At 42.4% G+C, this 15261-nt stretch overlaps 1 protein-coding gene and 1 pseudogene across 17 annotated transcripts; both read left to right on the forward strand.

Annotated features, from left to right (window-relative positions):
* The first annotated feature begins 2126 nt into the window (after nt 1-2126).
* LOC110133092 (tubulin alpha-1B chain-like) lies at nt 2127-4801 on the forward strand (annotated as a pseudogene).
* Nucleotides 4802-5294: 493 nt separating this feature from the next.
* On the forward strand, nt 5295-14752 carry HNRNPH1 (heterogeneous nuclear ribonucleoprotein H1). 17 transcript variants are annotated; one of them, XM_020886843.2, is made up of 14 exons: nt 5669-5774; nt 6233-6388; nt 7674-7829; nt 8039-8182; nt 9642-9780; nt 10725-10903; nt 10983-11054; nt 11111-11244; nt 11391-11526; nt 11908-11967; nt 12060-12149; nt 12815-12907; nt 13358-13407; nt 13999-14190. In XM_020886843.2, exons 2-13 carry the CDS (start codon nt 6292-6294, stop codon nt 13405-13407), a joined length of 1350 nt encoding a protein of 449 aa, XP_020742502.1. In that variant the 5' UTR covers nt 5669-5774; nt 6233-6291; the 3' UTR covers nt 13999-14190. The 17 variants fall into 17 exon arrangements, with proteins under 17 accessions (XP_020742495.1, XP_020742502.1, XP_070316833.1 ...); XM_070460732.1 differs by having other exon boundaries at nt 11132-11244; XM_020886836.2 differs by lacking the exons at nt 5669-5774; nt 13358-13407 and adding an exon at nt 5295-5442 and having other exon boundaries at nt 13999-14752.
* Nucleotides 14753-15261: the final 509 nt, after the last annotated feature.

A 15261-nucleotide genomic window follows, 5' to 3' on the forward strand; every position in this document is an offset into this window, starting at 1 on the left:
GGATGAGGAAGCTGTGGTACATATACACCATGGAATATTACTCAGCCATTAAAAAGAATTCATTTGAATCAGTTCTAATGAGATGGATGAAACTGGAGCCCATTATGCAGAGCGAAGTAAGCCAGAAAGATAAAGACCATTACAGTATACTAACACATATACATGGACTTTAGAAAGATGGTAACGATAACCCTATATGCAAAACAGAAAAAGAGACTCAGATGCATAGAACAGACTTGTGGACTCTGGGAGAAGGCGAGGGTGGGATGTTTCAAGAGAACAGCATTGAAACATGTATATTATCTAGGGTGAAACAGATAACCAGCCCAGGTTGGGTACATGAGACAAGTGCTCGGGCCTGGTGCACTGGGAAGACCCAGAGGGATCGGGTGGAGAGGGAGGTGGGAGGGGGTACTGGGATGGGGAATACATGTAAATCCATGGCTAATTCATTTCAATGTATAACAAAAACTACTGTAATGATGTAAAGTAATTAGCCTCCAACTAATTAAAAAAAAAAGAATGGAAAAAAAAATAAAGTAAATGACAGTTTATGTTTTTTTTTAAAAAAAAAAAAGCAGAGAAGAGGAACTTCCCTGGAGGTCCAGGGGTTAAGAATCCCCACTCCCACTGCAGGGTGCACGGGCCTGATCCCTGGCTGGGGAGCTAAGAGTCTGTGGGCAGCTCTGTGCATGGCCAAAAAAAAAAAAAAAAAAGAAAGAGAGAGAGAGAGAAAATACACAGGAGAAGAAGAAAAAACTTACCCATGCTCCTTTCACCTAAAGTCCCTGTAAACATCTTGGATTATATCTTTTCCATATATGTATAGTTTCTTTCCTATGCATGTGCATAATTATATTTTCAGGATGTTGAACCATACTGTATTATTGCTTCATAAGTGAAGTTGCTCAGTCATGTCCAACTCTTTGCGACCCCACGGACTGTAGCCTACCATGCTCCTTCATCCATGGGATTTTCCAGGCAAGAGTACTGGAGTGGGTTGCCATTTCCTTCTCCAGAGCTTCTTCCCGACCCAGGGATCAAACCCAGTTCTCCCACATTGTAGGCAGACGCTTTACCCTCTGAGCCACCAGACAAGTCTTAATAATGCATAATAATGTTTCACTGGTTTTTTCCATTCAACAAATATTGTAAATGTCTTTCCAAAAACATACTTTTAGTCACCATTTTTAATAACTGCAAAGTATTCTATTTCACAGATCAGTTTTTCTCAACATTTTTTTCTCCCCGACGTGAAATATTAATAGCATAGGTACACTGTACCCCTTGTTTAGATACTGTGGCCAAAAACCATTGTAATAGCTTAGTCATATTCTCTCCTCCTCACACTCAAGAACCAATTTTGCCCCTGGTGACGATGCATGATAAAGTTGTACCAATATACCACTTGACATTTAGGTTGCTTCTAAAATTTACCTATTTCATGCTGTGAAGAACATTCTTGTAAATATAAAACTGTGCAAAAGTGGAAATGGAATGTATGAGTCAAATGGGGTGTATTTTTTTTTCAAACTTTAAACTTTTTATTTTGTATTAGGGTATAGCTGATTAACAATGTGTGGTAGTTTCAGGTGAATAGTGGAGGGACTCAGCCATATGTGTATCCATTCTCCCCCAAACCCCCTCCCAAAGATGTGTATTTTTTAAAGACTTTGAATATATATTGCCAATAGCCCTCCAGTGTATCAGTCCAATGTGCATGGAATCCCACATCTTGGTGACTTCAGCCAAAACACCCTCTATTCTCCTCTAGGTCTGTTTGCAATTGAGGGCAAGCAGCATCATTCACCATGCTTATCCCATCTGAGTCCTCTTCACACCCAGCAATAATTTTCCTTTTCAAACAAGTCCTATTGTGCCCTGCTGAAGACCTGCCAAAGCCTTCCGTGTTTGGAGTTATGACCATTGCCAAGGCCTAAATGGTCTTTCAGGATTGGGCCTTGCCTACCACTGTGACCTTATCTTGGATTATCTTCTTCCTGTATTCCATTTCCTCTCCAGTTTTCTCAAACCCTTTAAAACTGGATAATGGAGTGTGTTACTTACCTTGACTCTTAGCTTGTTGGGGACTGTGACCAGGACCGGTGTCTACTTCTGTTGCTTGCTGGTCCGTATCCCCCATGTGAGTGCATCTCCATCCGCGCTGGCCAGGCTGCGGTCCAGATCCACTGTGCCTGCTTGGAGCTCTACTGCCTGGAACATGGCATCCAGCCTGATGGCCAGATGCCAAGTGACAAGACTGTTGGGGGACAGGACTCCTTCAACATCTTCTTCAGCGAGACAGGTGCTGGCAAGCATGTGCTCAGAGCTGTTTGTAGACTTGGAACCCAGAGTCATTGATGAGGTTCACACTGGCACCTACCGCCAGCTCTTCCACCCTGAGCAACTCATCACTGGCAAAGAAGATGCTGCCAATAGCTATACCCGAGGTTATGACACCATTGGCAAGGAAATCACTGACCTTGTCTTGGGCCAAATTTGGAAACTGGCTGACCAGTGCACAAGTCTTCAGGGCTTCTCAGTTTTCCACAGCTTTGGTGGGGGGACGGGTTCTGGGCTCACCTCCCTGCTGATGGAACGTCTCTCTGTGGATCATGGCAAGAAGTCCAAGCTGGAGTTCTCCATTTACCCAGCCCCCCAGGTTTCCACAGCAGCAATTGAGCCCTACAACTCCATCCTCACCACCCACACCATCCTGGGGCACTCTGATTGTGCCTTCATGGTAGACAATCAGGCCATCCATGACATCTGTCGTAGAAATCTTGATATTGAGTGCCCAACCTACATGAATCTTAACCTCCTTCTTAACCAGATAGTGTCCTCCATCACTGCTTCCCTGAGGTTTGATGGAATCCTAAATGTGGATCAGACAGAGTTCCAGACCAACTTGGTGCCGTATCCCCATATCCACCTCCCTCGGGCCACATCTGTCATCTGTGTCATCCCGTCATCTCTGCTGAGAAAGCCTACCATGAACAGCTTTCTGTAGCAGAAATCACCACTGTTTGCTTTGAGCCAGCCAACCAGATGGTGAAATACAACCCTCGCCATGGTAAATACACGGCTTGCTCCTCCCGTTGTACTGTGGCGATGTTGTTCCCAAAGACATCAATGCTGCCACTGTCACCATCAAGGCCAAGAACAGCATCCAGTTTGTGGATTGGTGTTCCACTGGCTTCCAGTTCAGTTCAGTTCAGTCGCTCAGTCGTGTCCAACTCTTTGCGACCCCATGAATCGCAGCACGCCAGGCCTCCCTGTCCATCACCAACTCCTGGAGCTTAGTCAAACTCATGTCCATCGAGTCAGTGATGCCATCCAGCCATCTCATCCTCTGTTGTCCCCTTCTCCTCCTGCCCCCAATCCCTCCCAGCATCAGGGTCTTTTTCAATGAGTCAACGCTTCACATGAGGTGGCCAAAGTATTGGAGTTTCAGCTTCAGCATCAGTCCTTCCAATGAACACCCAGGACTGATCTCCTTCAGGATGGACTGGTTGGATCTCCTTGCAGTCCAACGGACTCTCAAGAGTCTTCTCCAACACCACAGTCCAAAAGCATCAATTTTTCGGCACTCAGCTTTCTTCACAGTCCAACTCTCACATCCACACATGACCACTGGAAAAACCATAGCCTTGACCAGACGGACCTTTGTTGGCAAAGTAATGTCTCTGCTTTTTAATATGCTATCTAGGTTGGTCATAACTTTCCTTCCAAGGAGTAAGCGTCTTTTAATTTCATGGCTGCAATCACTATCTGCAGTGATTTTGGAACCCAAAACAATAAAGTCTGACACTGCTTCCACTGTCTCCCCATCTATTTGCCATGAAGTGATGGGACCAGATGCCATGATCTTAGTTTTCTGAATGTTGAGCTTTAAGCCAACTTTTTCACTCTCCTCTTTCACTTTCATCAAGAGGCTTTTTAGTTCCTCTTCACTTTCTGCCATAAGGGTGGTGTCATCTGCATATCTGAGGTTATTGACATTTCTTCCGGCAATCTTGATCCCAGCTTGTGCTTCTTCCAGCCCAGCGTTTCTCATGATGTACTCTGCATATAAGTTAAATAAGTAGGGTGACAATATACAGCCTTGATGTACTCCTTTTCCTATTTGGAACCAATATGTTGGTCCATGTCCAGTTCTAACTTTTGCTTCCTGATCTGCATTTGGTTTCTCAAGAGGTTAGCATTAATTACCAGCCTCCCACTGAGGTACCTGGTGGAGACTTGGCCAAAAAAAAGTGAGCTATGTGCATGCTGAGCAACACCACAGCCATCGCTGAGGCCTAGGCTTGCCTGGACCACAAGTTTGACCTGATGCATGCCAAGCATGCCATGGTTCACTGGTACGTGGGTGAGGGCATGGAGGAAGGAGAGTTTTCTGAAGCCTGTGAGGACATGGCTGCCCTCCAGAAGGATTATGAGGTTGTGTGGATTCTGTTGGAGAGGCAGAGGAAGAAGCAGAGGAATACTAATTACCATTCCTTTGAGCCCTATAGCATGTCATATTCAGAGCTTCAGCATTAGCTAGCTGAGAGGCATAAAAACTTTGACTACAGTGTCCTCGCTTTCAACGGTGATCATGGGTTGCTTTTCCATGTGTATCTGTAAGAGTCCTGTCCTGTCTCAAAAGTAGATTTTAAGAAAAAACAAAAAACAAAACCCCAAAAACTGGATGTGGCTTCTACACCATTGCAGGGGCTAAAACATGTTTTACTTGTATCTACCCATGGTGGTACTCAGACAGACCTGTGCTGTGAGGACAACTGGGATCAGACAAGGTGAGGACTGGAGGCAACAGGAATGGTCCGTTTCTGCAGCGCTGCAGGCAATCAGGAATTATCACTAGTCTCGAACATCACTAGTGTCATAGGAGCATACGGGGTGACCCACCTCGGGGGAAGCCATAAAGGTTATCTGCTTAGCTTTGGGAGAATTAAGCGGGAACCTGCTCGAGAGAGGAAGTCGGGCACGCATCGGCGGCTCAAGCGGCGCTCACGAGCGAGCGCCCCGCCAGCTGACCCGAGGCGAAGAAGCGGGGGTCGCAGGGCGGGGGGGTTCGTTAGGGCAAAAGCGGGGTACGGGACTGAGGCACGGGCACGGAGACCCCGCGTGGGTCCAAGCCCCAGGCCCAACGGCGGCAGGTAAGGGGCAGTGGCGGCGCGAAGGCCTCGGATGCGCTCCGGGAACCGCGGAGGTGGCTTCGGGCGCAGAAATATGCCCTTCCGCAGCGCCCGGTTGGTCACGGACTGAATCTAGGGAGAAGAGGAATACTGGCGGCGCGAGGGCCGGGAGCCTCTGTACCTCCAGGTCGGTCAGGACTGCGGATAACACGCTAGGGACACCTCATTACAACCCAGAGCCCGAAACTGTTACACAGTCCCTATAAAGAACTGGCCGCCGCCATTCCCCTCCCCCTTCTGACGGGTAAGTAGAGAGCAGTTTGAAAGAAGACGCACGCGCGAGAAACTAAATTAAACCGCTAAGGCTCGCTAATCGCGGTAAGGCGCAGGCGCAAAACAGCCCAGCGTATTTAAGGAGGTGGGCGGGGCTGAACCAAATACGCATGCGAATAATAATTAGCTGGCTGGAGTGGGTCGGCTCGTAAAACTACGCATGCGTCCGAGCTCTGTGTGACGCAAGAGGGCGGTGCGGGCACCTGGGTGCGCTTGCGCAGAGCTTGTTCAAAGGGCCTTATTTAGGTTGCGCAGGCGCCCACTAGCCATTTCGTCTCTGCCGCGCCGAAGTTGTGTGAGCAGGTGAGTGTTTGTTGTTCGCTGTTTACCACCCAGCGTCGCCCGAGGCTGTCAGTTTTGTGAGGATTGCTTGCCCCTAGGTCTGTGTAGAGCGTGAGGGTCTTTGGCAAGGTGCAGGCTGCCGTTAGGAGCCAGGAATGGTTCGCCGAGTTGCGGCAGGCCGCTGAGGCCTACAGGCCGCGCCGACTCTATTGTGTGAGATGTCGGAGGAGGCGGAGCGGAAGCGACCGCCGCCATTTCCTAGCCTCCACGCTGGCGCTAGGCCGGGTTCCCCCTCGGCTTGAGGCCACGATAACTGGTGCGCAGAGCGGCTTCGGGCGTCCGGCTGCTGGCAGGTGGGGCACTCGTTGTTACATTCGCCGGGGTCGGAACGTCCTCACGGGCTCGACCCATCCTGAGGCTCCGCGGGCCTTCGGGCCGTCTCGAGAGCGGAGGGCAGTTTCTTTTTAACGTTTCTCCAGGTCTGACTGCCATCCACCGTCTTGCAGTCTGATTCGACGCCAGCACCCACTAAGAGACGATGATGTTGGGCACCGAAGGCGGTGAGGGGTTCGTGGTGAAGGTCCGGGGCTTGCCTTGGTCTTGCTCTGCAGACGAAGTGCAGCGGTTTTTTTCTGGTGAGTCTGAAACAGAGGCTGGAGTTAAGCACCCGAGGCCGCAGGACGGGCGAGCGAGGAGGCGACAGCGACAACGGCGGGGCCGAGCCCGTGGCGCCCCCTAGTGGGGCGCGGGCGGCAGCTGTTCCCGTTGTCCAGCGCGCCCAGCCGGCTGCGGTTACGCAATGGAAATTGCGAAAGCCCCACCCGGCCGGCGCTCCTAAGGGGAATGCGGCCTCTGGCGGAATTTTTGTTTATCTTTTTAAAGTATTTTTCTGTGGATGTCTTTTCTTAGAAAGGATAAATGGGGATAGACCGGATTTTCCTCGGAATCTTGGAAAAATTTGCCGAGCAGCTGAGCAAATACTTTACAAATTTAAATTGCTAACACTTTTCAAATTTGGGTATTGATTTGAAAAGGGGCATTCTGTTTCGGAAAAAGAAAATATCGCTTCTTAATTTAAGACAGTTTTCCTAATCAGGATTTGGTATTTGAAGAGTTCGTGGTCTGGCTCACTTTACAGTTGAGGGCACTGAAACCCAGGAAAGTTTTCTTGCCTGTGTAGCTTTTTTCCAGTATGTAGGTTTCCTTGAATGTCTGCCAAATGCCCTTGTTCTCATTATTAGTGTAAGATTAGACTGAAAGATAATATTTGGAAGAAATTTACAGGTTGAAAGGATATTTGTAGTATTGACTTACTATCTGAATTTAGTGTATGTAACGGAAAACGACTTGTAAAACAAGAAGCAAGTACATTGGAAGCCACCTTGCAGTGAGCAAGACTGGGTTTGGCTTCAGCTGTGCGTTTGGAGCATTTTAGCTTGGTAACATTGATCCCCTTTCAGGTGAGTATGGGCCCTGCAGTTCGGATTTGAACACGAAACTGTGATGTTGCTTCTAGTAAGGTAAAACTATCAGATACCCCGAATCAAAAGTCCAAACCAAGTGTATTCAGAAAAGACCATAAAATCACAAAGTCCAGATTGAAAAATGTGCTGAGGAGTTATTAAAAGTATGTTTAATGGACACACTTGAGTAATGAGTTGGAGATAAGTTCGGTAAGAAACGGCTTTGAATATTGGATTTTCTTGATGGATTGGGAATGCATTTAGGGTAATAAGAAAGTTTGGTAATGAGGGGAAAACTGCTTAATTAATAAGACACCTTAGGAGTTAGTAATGTTGCTCATTCTAGGTTTTACAAATGATTTGCTTTGTAGTGGGGGTATGTATAGGCATTTCATCTGTATCACCCAGAGGTGGTTTTTAGTTTTAAATTCTGTATTAACGGTTGTTTTCTTTCCAGACTGCAAAATTCAAAATGGGGCTCAAGGTATTCGTTTCATCTACACCAGAGAAGGCAGACCGAGTGGCGAGGCTTTTGTTGAACTTGAATCAGAAGATGAAGTCAAATTGGCCCTGAAAAAAGACAGAGAAACTATGGGACACAGATATGTTGAAGGTTTGATTTACATTGCCCTAGTAACAGTAAATAAAACATTAAACAAATAGAAATCTATCTTACCCCTTCTGAATTTTAGGTATTTGACCGCATGGAAATGGTCATCTAAGAGTTTATGGCAGCTCTTCCTAGATTATCTAAAGACCCAGGAAGTCTGAACGTTGTTCTGTAAGTTTCCGAAGTTGACTAATTCTAAGCACCTCTTTCAGTATTCAAGTCAAACAACGTTGAAATGGATTGGGTGTTGAAGCATACTGGTCCAAATAGTCCTGACACGGCCAATGATGGCTTTGTACGGCTTAGAGGACTCCCCTTTGGATGTAGCAAGGAAGAAATTGTTCAGTTCTTCTCAGGTATGTGTTTGTTGTTGAGCAGTGAGTTCTGGCTAGCAGCTGGCAACATGTGAATGAATAGACTTTAGAGTTGAGAAGCTTAGATATTTAAATAGGTTGTGAGTATATGCAGATGTTTTCTTCTTCCTGGAGACCTTCAAATAATTTAAGCCCATCTTAAAGGTGGATTAATTATTTCCAAAATGCTAACTTTGCTTATATTTATTTAGTATTGTAGTTCAGAGTAGATCTTTGAGGATTGTCCTCAACAACTTAACTACTTTTCCTCACATTGCTGTTCAGCAAAATACTTCAAGTTAAAGGTAAGATCCCTTAACATTAGAATAGTATGTTAGGCTGTTGTAGTTTATGGCAGGTGTCTATATTGTAAGACACAGTAGGTACTGGGGCCAGAAATGTCTCTAATGATCTCATTCTGTTTATGCAAGAAAAAAACATAGGGAAACAATTGGTTTTAGCCAGGGAATTAAACTTGCTGAGAGGAAGTGTAGGAATGTAGTTTTAGTATCTGAAGTACAGAAAGTGTTTTGAAATTGTTTTGGGCCTAAAGTATTTGAATGTTTAGCAGAATGTTAGAGTGTATATTTTAAATATTGTTGCTTAATATTCATGATGTTATAAATTGGAATTAACAAATCCTTTCATGGTTTAGTGTAGTATGTATTAAAATTTTGACTATTAGATATGTATCAAGTCCTAATGTTTTGCCAGAATTTTTGAAATCAAGTCTATTTTTACTGTTTTTGTCTAAATTGGTGAGAATTGAATGCTATCTGTCAACATCGTTAAATATGAACATAATTTCATATCTTCTAGGAAAGTGCTTTAAGTCCTTTTTGTAAGCTTGGGAATGTATCCACGGAAAGGATTTTTCATAGACGGAATTTCCAGAAGTGAATCATACTACTGTTAGAGAATAAGAGTGCATGATTGTGCTGTGTTAGATCAGTTGTTTGTTGAAAGCTTAGATTGTTATGTTTGTCAATTGTATGACTAAGCAATGTTTCAATCTGTATATAAAATGTTTAAATATGTAATTTTTTAAAATTGAAGTTCCACTAACTTTAAAACGTTGAAAAATATGAAATGAGGTAAAAGGTGTATCTTTGAATTTAGCAAAACTATTGTATTTAATGCTTGAAAATGTGTATAATTCTTGTATAATTCAACATTAAGTTGCATAGATAAATAAGTGTTCTTAATTGTTGAATTCTTAATGCATCCTGTGTTCAAAGTTTTTTCTTGTATACCATGTCATGGGATGTGTTAAGAATTGAGTTATAGTTGTAATAATGGAACTTCATATTACTGCAATGCTTTTTTAAAGAGTACTTGTTGAAAGCATACCATTCACCTAAAGTTAAAATTCTGGTTTATTTAAAGCTATAAGAAGAATCATTTCTGGGCTTGTGATGTTAATATTGCCCCCCTACTGGGGTTATTTGTCCTTGGGTTGAAGGGTTGGAAATCGTGCCAAATGGGATAACATTGCCGGTGGACTTCCAGGGGAGGAGTACGGGGGAGGCCTTCGTGCAGTTTGCTTCACAGGAAATAGCTGAAAAGGCTCTAAAGAAACACAAGGAAAGAATAGGGCACAGGTGGGGATGGATGGTTGGTTGGATTTGTCACTTTTCTTATGGTAAACAATTAAATCCATATTCTCTCTGCTTAGAATCAAGGGAAAACATCTGATTTCATAGTCTATTTGATATTTTGCCACAATTTCCAAACTTTTCCAGTGTCAAAGTCCAGTAGTACTTTGAGATTAAATTTTAGATTTAAAAATTGTCCCCAGTTAATTTGATCTACTTGACAATTTTGTGAGATTCCTAATTAACCCCAGTCAGTGGAGTTGAGAGACTATGGTTTTAAAAATGTTAATGCAAACCTGGCTTTAGCTGTAATAACAACCACCTAGTAAATTAATATTACCATAAGAAAATGTGATACTTTCTGATCTTGTTTTTAAAGTTGAAATGCAACAAACTTTCTTGCTGTATAAATATTCTGCATATGTATTAATAAGCATAGCTTTCAAGAAATTGTCACAAAAGGTTTTATTCTCTTTGCTTGTGACTATTTTTCATTGAAGCATGCGCTTACCTATGCTGATTCCTACTAAAAGCATAGGCTGGGGAATTTATTGGCGGAAGGAGATGTGTAGTGTGGGCTAGACTGTTGGTGGAGGCTGGCTTTTTAGCCCACTTGCTATACATGATGCCAATGGATTTAAGACATGAAATGTTGAAAGTTGAGTGGAATTCTTTCCCTCCTAAGACATTTACAGTGCTCCTCTCTACCCCTAAGGTTGGGCGCTCTGCCTCAGAGGAGGACATTTTTCTCCTATAAAGTTTACATTAAATCTTAAAATTGAGTGAATTTCTGGTCATTGCCTATGCAAATATAAGAAATCTGGCTTTAAATATTAGTCAGTTTCATGGCTATGACTTCATTGTTTTCTTGTGTAACTAAATACCTGTGTGAAATGAACTAATCTTTTCTCTCCCTTCCCCACCCCCCTTCCTCATGAACAATGCTGTAGGTATATCGAAATCTTTAAGAGCAGTCGAGCTGAAGTTAGAACTCACTATGATCCACCACGAAAACTTATGGCCATGCAGCGACCAGGTCCTTATGACAGACCTGGGGCTGGCAGAGGGTATAACAGCATTGGAAGAGGAGCTGGCTTTGAAAGGATGAGGCGTGGTGCTTATGGTGGAGGTATGTGGACTGTGCAAGTGTCATGAGGTCTGTTGTTTATGAGTGTTTTCATGTAGTGATAGTACTTTTTGTCTTTCAGGTTATGGAGGCTATGATGATTATAATGGCTATAATGATGGCTATGGATTTGGGTCAGATAGATTTGGAAGAGGTAAGGTAAGAATTGAATTTCTCTTCTGAGGGATACTTACACTCTTGTTCATCTAGACCTCAATTACTGTTTTTCAGGAATGTCAGATCACAGATACGGGGATGGTGGCTCTACTTTCCAGAGCACAACAGGACACTGTGTACACATGCGGGGATTACCTTACAGAGCTACTGAGAATGACATTTATAATGTAAGTGGAGGATAGATTGATAAATTGTCTATTTCAGTATAGCAGTAAAAACATGGTTGTTATTCTACTTAAGTGAAGCAGCATGTTAAAATTTTGTTTCTTGTAACAAGGTTTGATTTTGATTCTTTGAAATACCTTGTATTTAGTTTTTTTCACCACTCAACCCTGTGAGAGTACACATTGAAATTGGTCCTGATGGCAGAGTAACTGGTGAAGCAGATGTCGAGTTTGCAACTCATGAAGATGCTGTGGCAGCTATGTCAAAAGACAAAGCAAATATGCGTAAGTGCAATTTAAGGATTTTGGGGTCTCTTTACAGATAGTATGTGACTAATGATTATAACAGAGGAATACTGAGGATGTGGAAATTTTTTAATCCAGTGATAGGGTTCTGTGGATCTTTAGAAAGTTCTTGGGTGGTATGACTAAAACAAATTTGATAAGAACACTGACTTAAGGTATATGCTTGATTGACAGACTAAAGTGATGTAGATGAATGCTTGACTGCTTTTTAAAACCTGCATGAAGTAAATCACCTGAGAACAAGCAGCTAGAATTTTTTTACTAAAAGTAATAAGTTCACAGATCAACTTAAAAGAACTTAAAAGCGCTTATCTTTCTTTCACCAACAAACATTTTCAAACTTTTTTTTTCTCATTTCAGAACACAGATATGTAGAACTCTTCTTGAATTCTACAGCAGGAGCAAGCGGTGGTGCTTACGGTAGCCAAATGCTAGGAGGCATGGGTTTGTGTAAATATCACTTTAGTGTCTTTTTTTTAAGCTAACCTTGTATGCCTTTTCTCTCATTTCAGAACACAGATATGTAGAACTCTTCTTGAATTCTACAGCAGGAGCAAGCGGTGGTGCTTATGGTAGCCAAATGATGGGAGGCATGGGCTTGTGTAAATATCGTTAGTTTTTTTAAAAACCAAAACATTTATATTTATATAAGTCAATTTATATAAGTTAAGTTAATTTATATGTAAGGGGTTTAGCAAAATTTAGGCAAAGAAAAGTTTTGATTTGAATAGTATGCATTAAATGTGAGTTACATAAAATGCTTAGAATAGATAAGTTGGTTTGAAGTACTTTTGGGGGAGGGGACTGTAGAAAGAAACTAGTTGAATTGTTTAAGTGTGAAGTATAAGCCTAAAGTATTCAGCAAAAAAGCACAGGATCAAAATAAATTGTTGGGCATAATTAGGTGTTCAGTGATACCTGTGTATTGAAACACCCTTAATATATGGAGTCATGGGGGAAAATCCCATTAAGTACAATTAAGCAGTTTCATAAGGTGTTGTCAAAATGCCTCTACTACTTAAGGAAATGTGGATTCAGTCCTGCTGATGTGTATACTTTTGGCCTTGTGGTTTTTAAGTGTTTGACTAGCTCATGTGATGGATAGAAAGGTAGTCTGATCATAGGTAATAGGCAGAAGGTGGTACAGTGGGTTCTAGTGATGTTAAGATCAAGACTGGAAAATAATAGATTTAGAATTACAAGCCGGGTACCACCAGGTACCACATTACATAAGAAACAAGGTTCTAATGTTCTCTTAACTTAACAGCAAACCAGTCCAGTTATGGTGGCCCGGCCAGCCAGCAGCTGAGTGGTGGTTATGGAGGCGGCTATGGTGGCCAGAGCAGCATGAGCGGATATGGTAAGTGTTTTTTTAATATACTTAGAATAAGCTTCAGGCAGGTTTCTTTAGTTGGGAATGTTCAGGCTCCTTTTTTGGTAAAATTGGGTTATTAAATATATGTTCTTGATCCTAATATAAATATTCAAATAGCTTAATTTTCAGAATCAATCATTGGGAGGGGGAAGTATTCTATGAATTCAAAATAGTCAATATTGCAACTTTGAATAATGTTGAGCCAGAAAACATCTGCCTCCGTTTGTTAAAACATTAAAGTCGTTCTCTTTTTCTGTCTTTTTGTTAGCAGTAAATCCATGTTAGATGGAGGGAGAATTTAGAATGGTGGTTGGGTTCAAGACCGTATTTACTAGTCAGTTAACCTAGGATTGGTTTTATTAATTAATTTTTTCAGTTGGTCTAAAGAATGGTGATTTTGGTATTATAGTCTTACCCTACAAAATCCTTTTGCAGACCAAGTTTTACAGGAAAACTCCAGTGATTTTCAATCAAACATTGCATAGGTAAATATTTTCTCAAAAAATATAATTTAAATTCCCAATAGCAAATATTGATATGTTGTAATAACACTTTCTATAGCAGTCAATGGCTCTTATTTAACTCCATGGAGGCTGCCATCTTGGGCACAGTGAGTTGCCTTTAGTCCAACTTTGTTGTCTCACTTCCTGCCCACCATGAATAGGAAAAGCAAGAGACTGCCCCTGTGCTCCCTATTCATACATGCCATTCGATGGACACATTGTGAATGTTTACGGTAAATTTTTTTTAAAATGCTTTGTTTAGCTTTAAAAACAACATGAAGTAATTTTGCAATTTTTGAAAAACACTAGTTTTCCTTTAAACTTTTTTCAACGTTGATCCTGAAGCATCCAAATAAATGGTAGCACAAGAGTCTGGCAAGTTGGTACTGCAGAGAAAAGGGGTTTATTGAGACTTGTTTGGAGTCGGGAGTCCCTTTTCCCAAACATGCTTCTCGCCACTTGGACAGCAGCCATTTGTACTCGTATACTTTTTACACTTTTTTTGGAATGCTCTATTTTCGTTGACTGCTAATCTGACACTTACCCTGACTTGTCCCATTGATCTCTTTGCAGGCAGCCAAGGAGCAGTCAGCAGCAGCTACTACAGTAGCGGGAGCCGAACGTCTGTGGGCGTGAACGGAATGGGAGGGGTGTCTGGCATGTCCAGTATGAGTGGTGGATGGGGGATGTGATCGATCCTGATTGCTGACCTTGGTCAATGTTTTTTAAAAGAAAAACTTAAGTTTTAACAGTTTTGCAATACAAGCTTGTGATTTATGCTTACTCTAAGTGGAAATCAGGATTGTTTTAAAGACTTAAGGTTCAGTATTTTTGAACACACATTCATCTAGGATGTAACAACTAGGTTGGGTAAACTATTACTGTTAAATAATTTTCAGCTTTTCTCAAGTTAGTTCTATTGTAGGATGTACTTAAGCAGTAAGTGTATTTAGGTTAAAGCAGTTGAATTATGTTAAATGTTGCTCTTACATCACATTACATTGAACACTGTCTGGATGCATGTTGAAAGACATGCTTTTTTGTAAAACTCAATATAGGAGCTGTGTCTACAATTAAAAGTGAAACATTTGGCATGTTTGTTAATTCTAGTTTCATTTAATAACCTCTATGGCACGTAAGTTTAAGCTTTCTTTTTTTTTAAGTTAATGGGGGAAATTTGACACGCAATACCAATACTTTAGGATTTTGGTCTTGGTGTTTGTATGAAATTCTGAGGCCTTGAGTTAAATTTTTCATTGTATTGTGGTTTTCCTTTTAGGTGTATTGCGCTAAGTGAAACTTGTCGAATAAATCTTCCTTTTAGAAACTGCACTTTGTCTGGTCTGTGCTTCAGTGTCATGTGGACTGTTTCTTGGTGCTTTAATGCTGCCTGGGGCGTAGGTGAACAGTGACCCGCGTCTGGCTGTGGCAGACAGGCTTGGCAGTTGTGGATGTTGTGTAGATGTCTTCAGACTCCTTCCAGTACAACTGAAGGTAAATTGAGCTTTGGGGGCCCGTGGAAGGTCTGTATGTTTGGCCTGGCTGCACAGGATGTGATCTGAGTTGCCTTTGACCTGGTAAGCACTTGCACAAGGCCAAGGGGGAGGCAGGAAGAAGTGTCCTCGGTCACGCTCTGCATGCCTGTGGGAGCGTTGGAGCTTGGCTGAGGAAGTGCCAGAGGCACGCGTGTGGCATCTTTTGAGTTTTGCTTCTATGAGGTACCTTCTAGAAGGAGCTAGCTCATAGAGGACTTTGAAATGACATTCAGTCTTTTATTTTTGCTTCACTCCTCAAGATCAAGTCTGCTTAGGAGCAAAATTGCTTTAGAAAGTATAA

This window comes from Odocoileus virginianus, chromosome 3 (genome assembly GCF_023699985.2).
Source record: "Odocoileus virginianus isolate 20LAN1187 ecotype Illinois chromosome 3, Ovbor_1.2, whole genome shotgun sequence".
NCBI classification, from domain to species: domain Eukaryota; kingdom Metazoa; phylum Chordata; class Mammalia; order Artiodactyla; family Cervidae; genus Odocoileus; species Odocoileus virginianus.

What these genes read in the sequence shown, in the direction of transcription:
- HNRNPH1 (XM_020886834.2), top strand. Translation starts at nt 7,547, where the DNA reads ATGTTGCTCATTCTAGGTTTTACAAATGATTTGCTTTGTAGTGGGGGT. An exon ending in AATTGTTCAGTTCTTCTCAG is followed by an intron (nt 8,183 to 9,641) that starts GTATGTGTTTGT and finishes CTTGGGTTGAAG; the next exon opens with GGTTGGAAATCGTGCCAAAT. An exon ending in AGCAAGCGGTGGTGCTTACG is followed by an intron (nt 11,968 to 12,059) that starts GTAGCCAAATGC and finishes CTCTCATTTCAG; the next exon opens with AACACAGATATGTAGAACTC.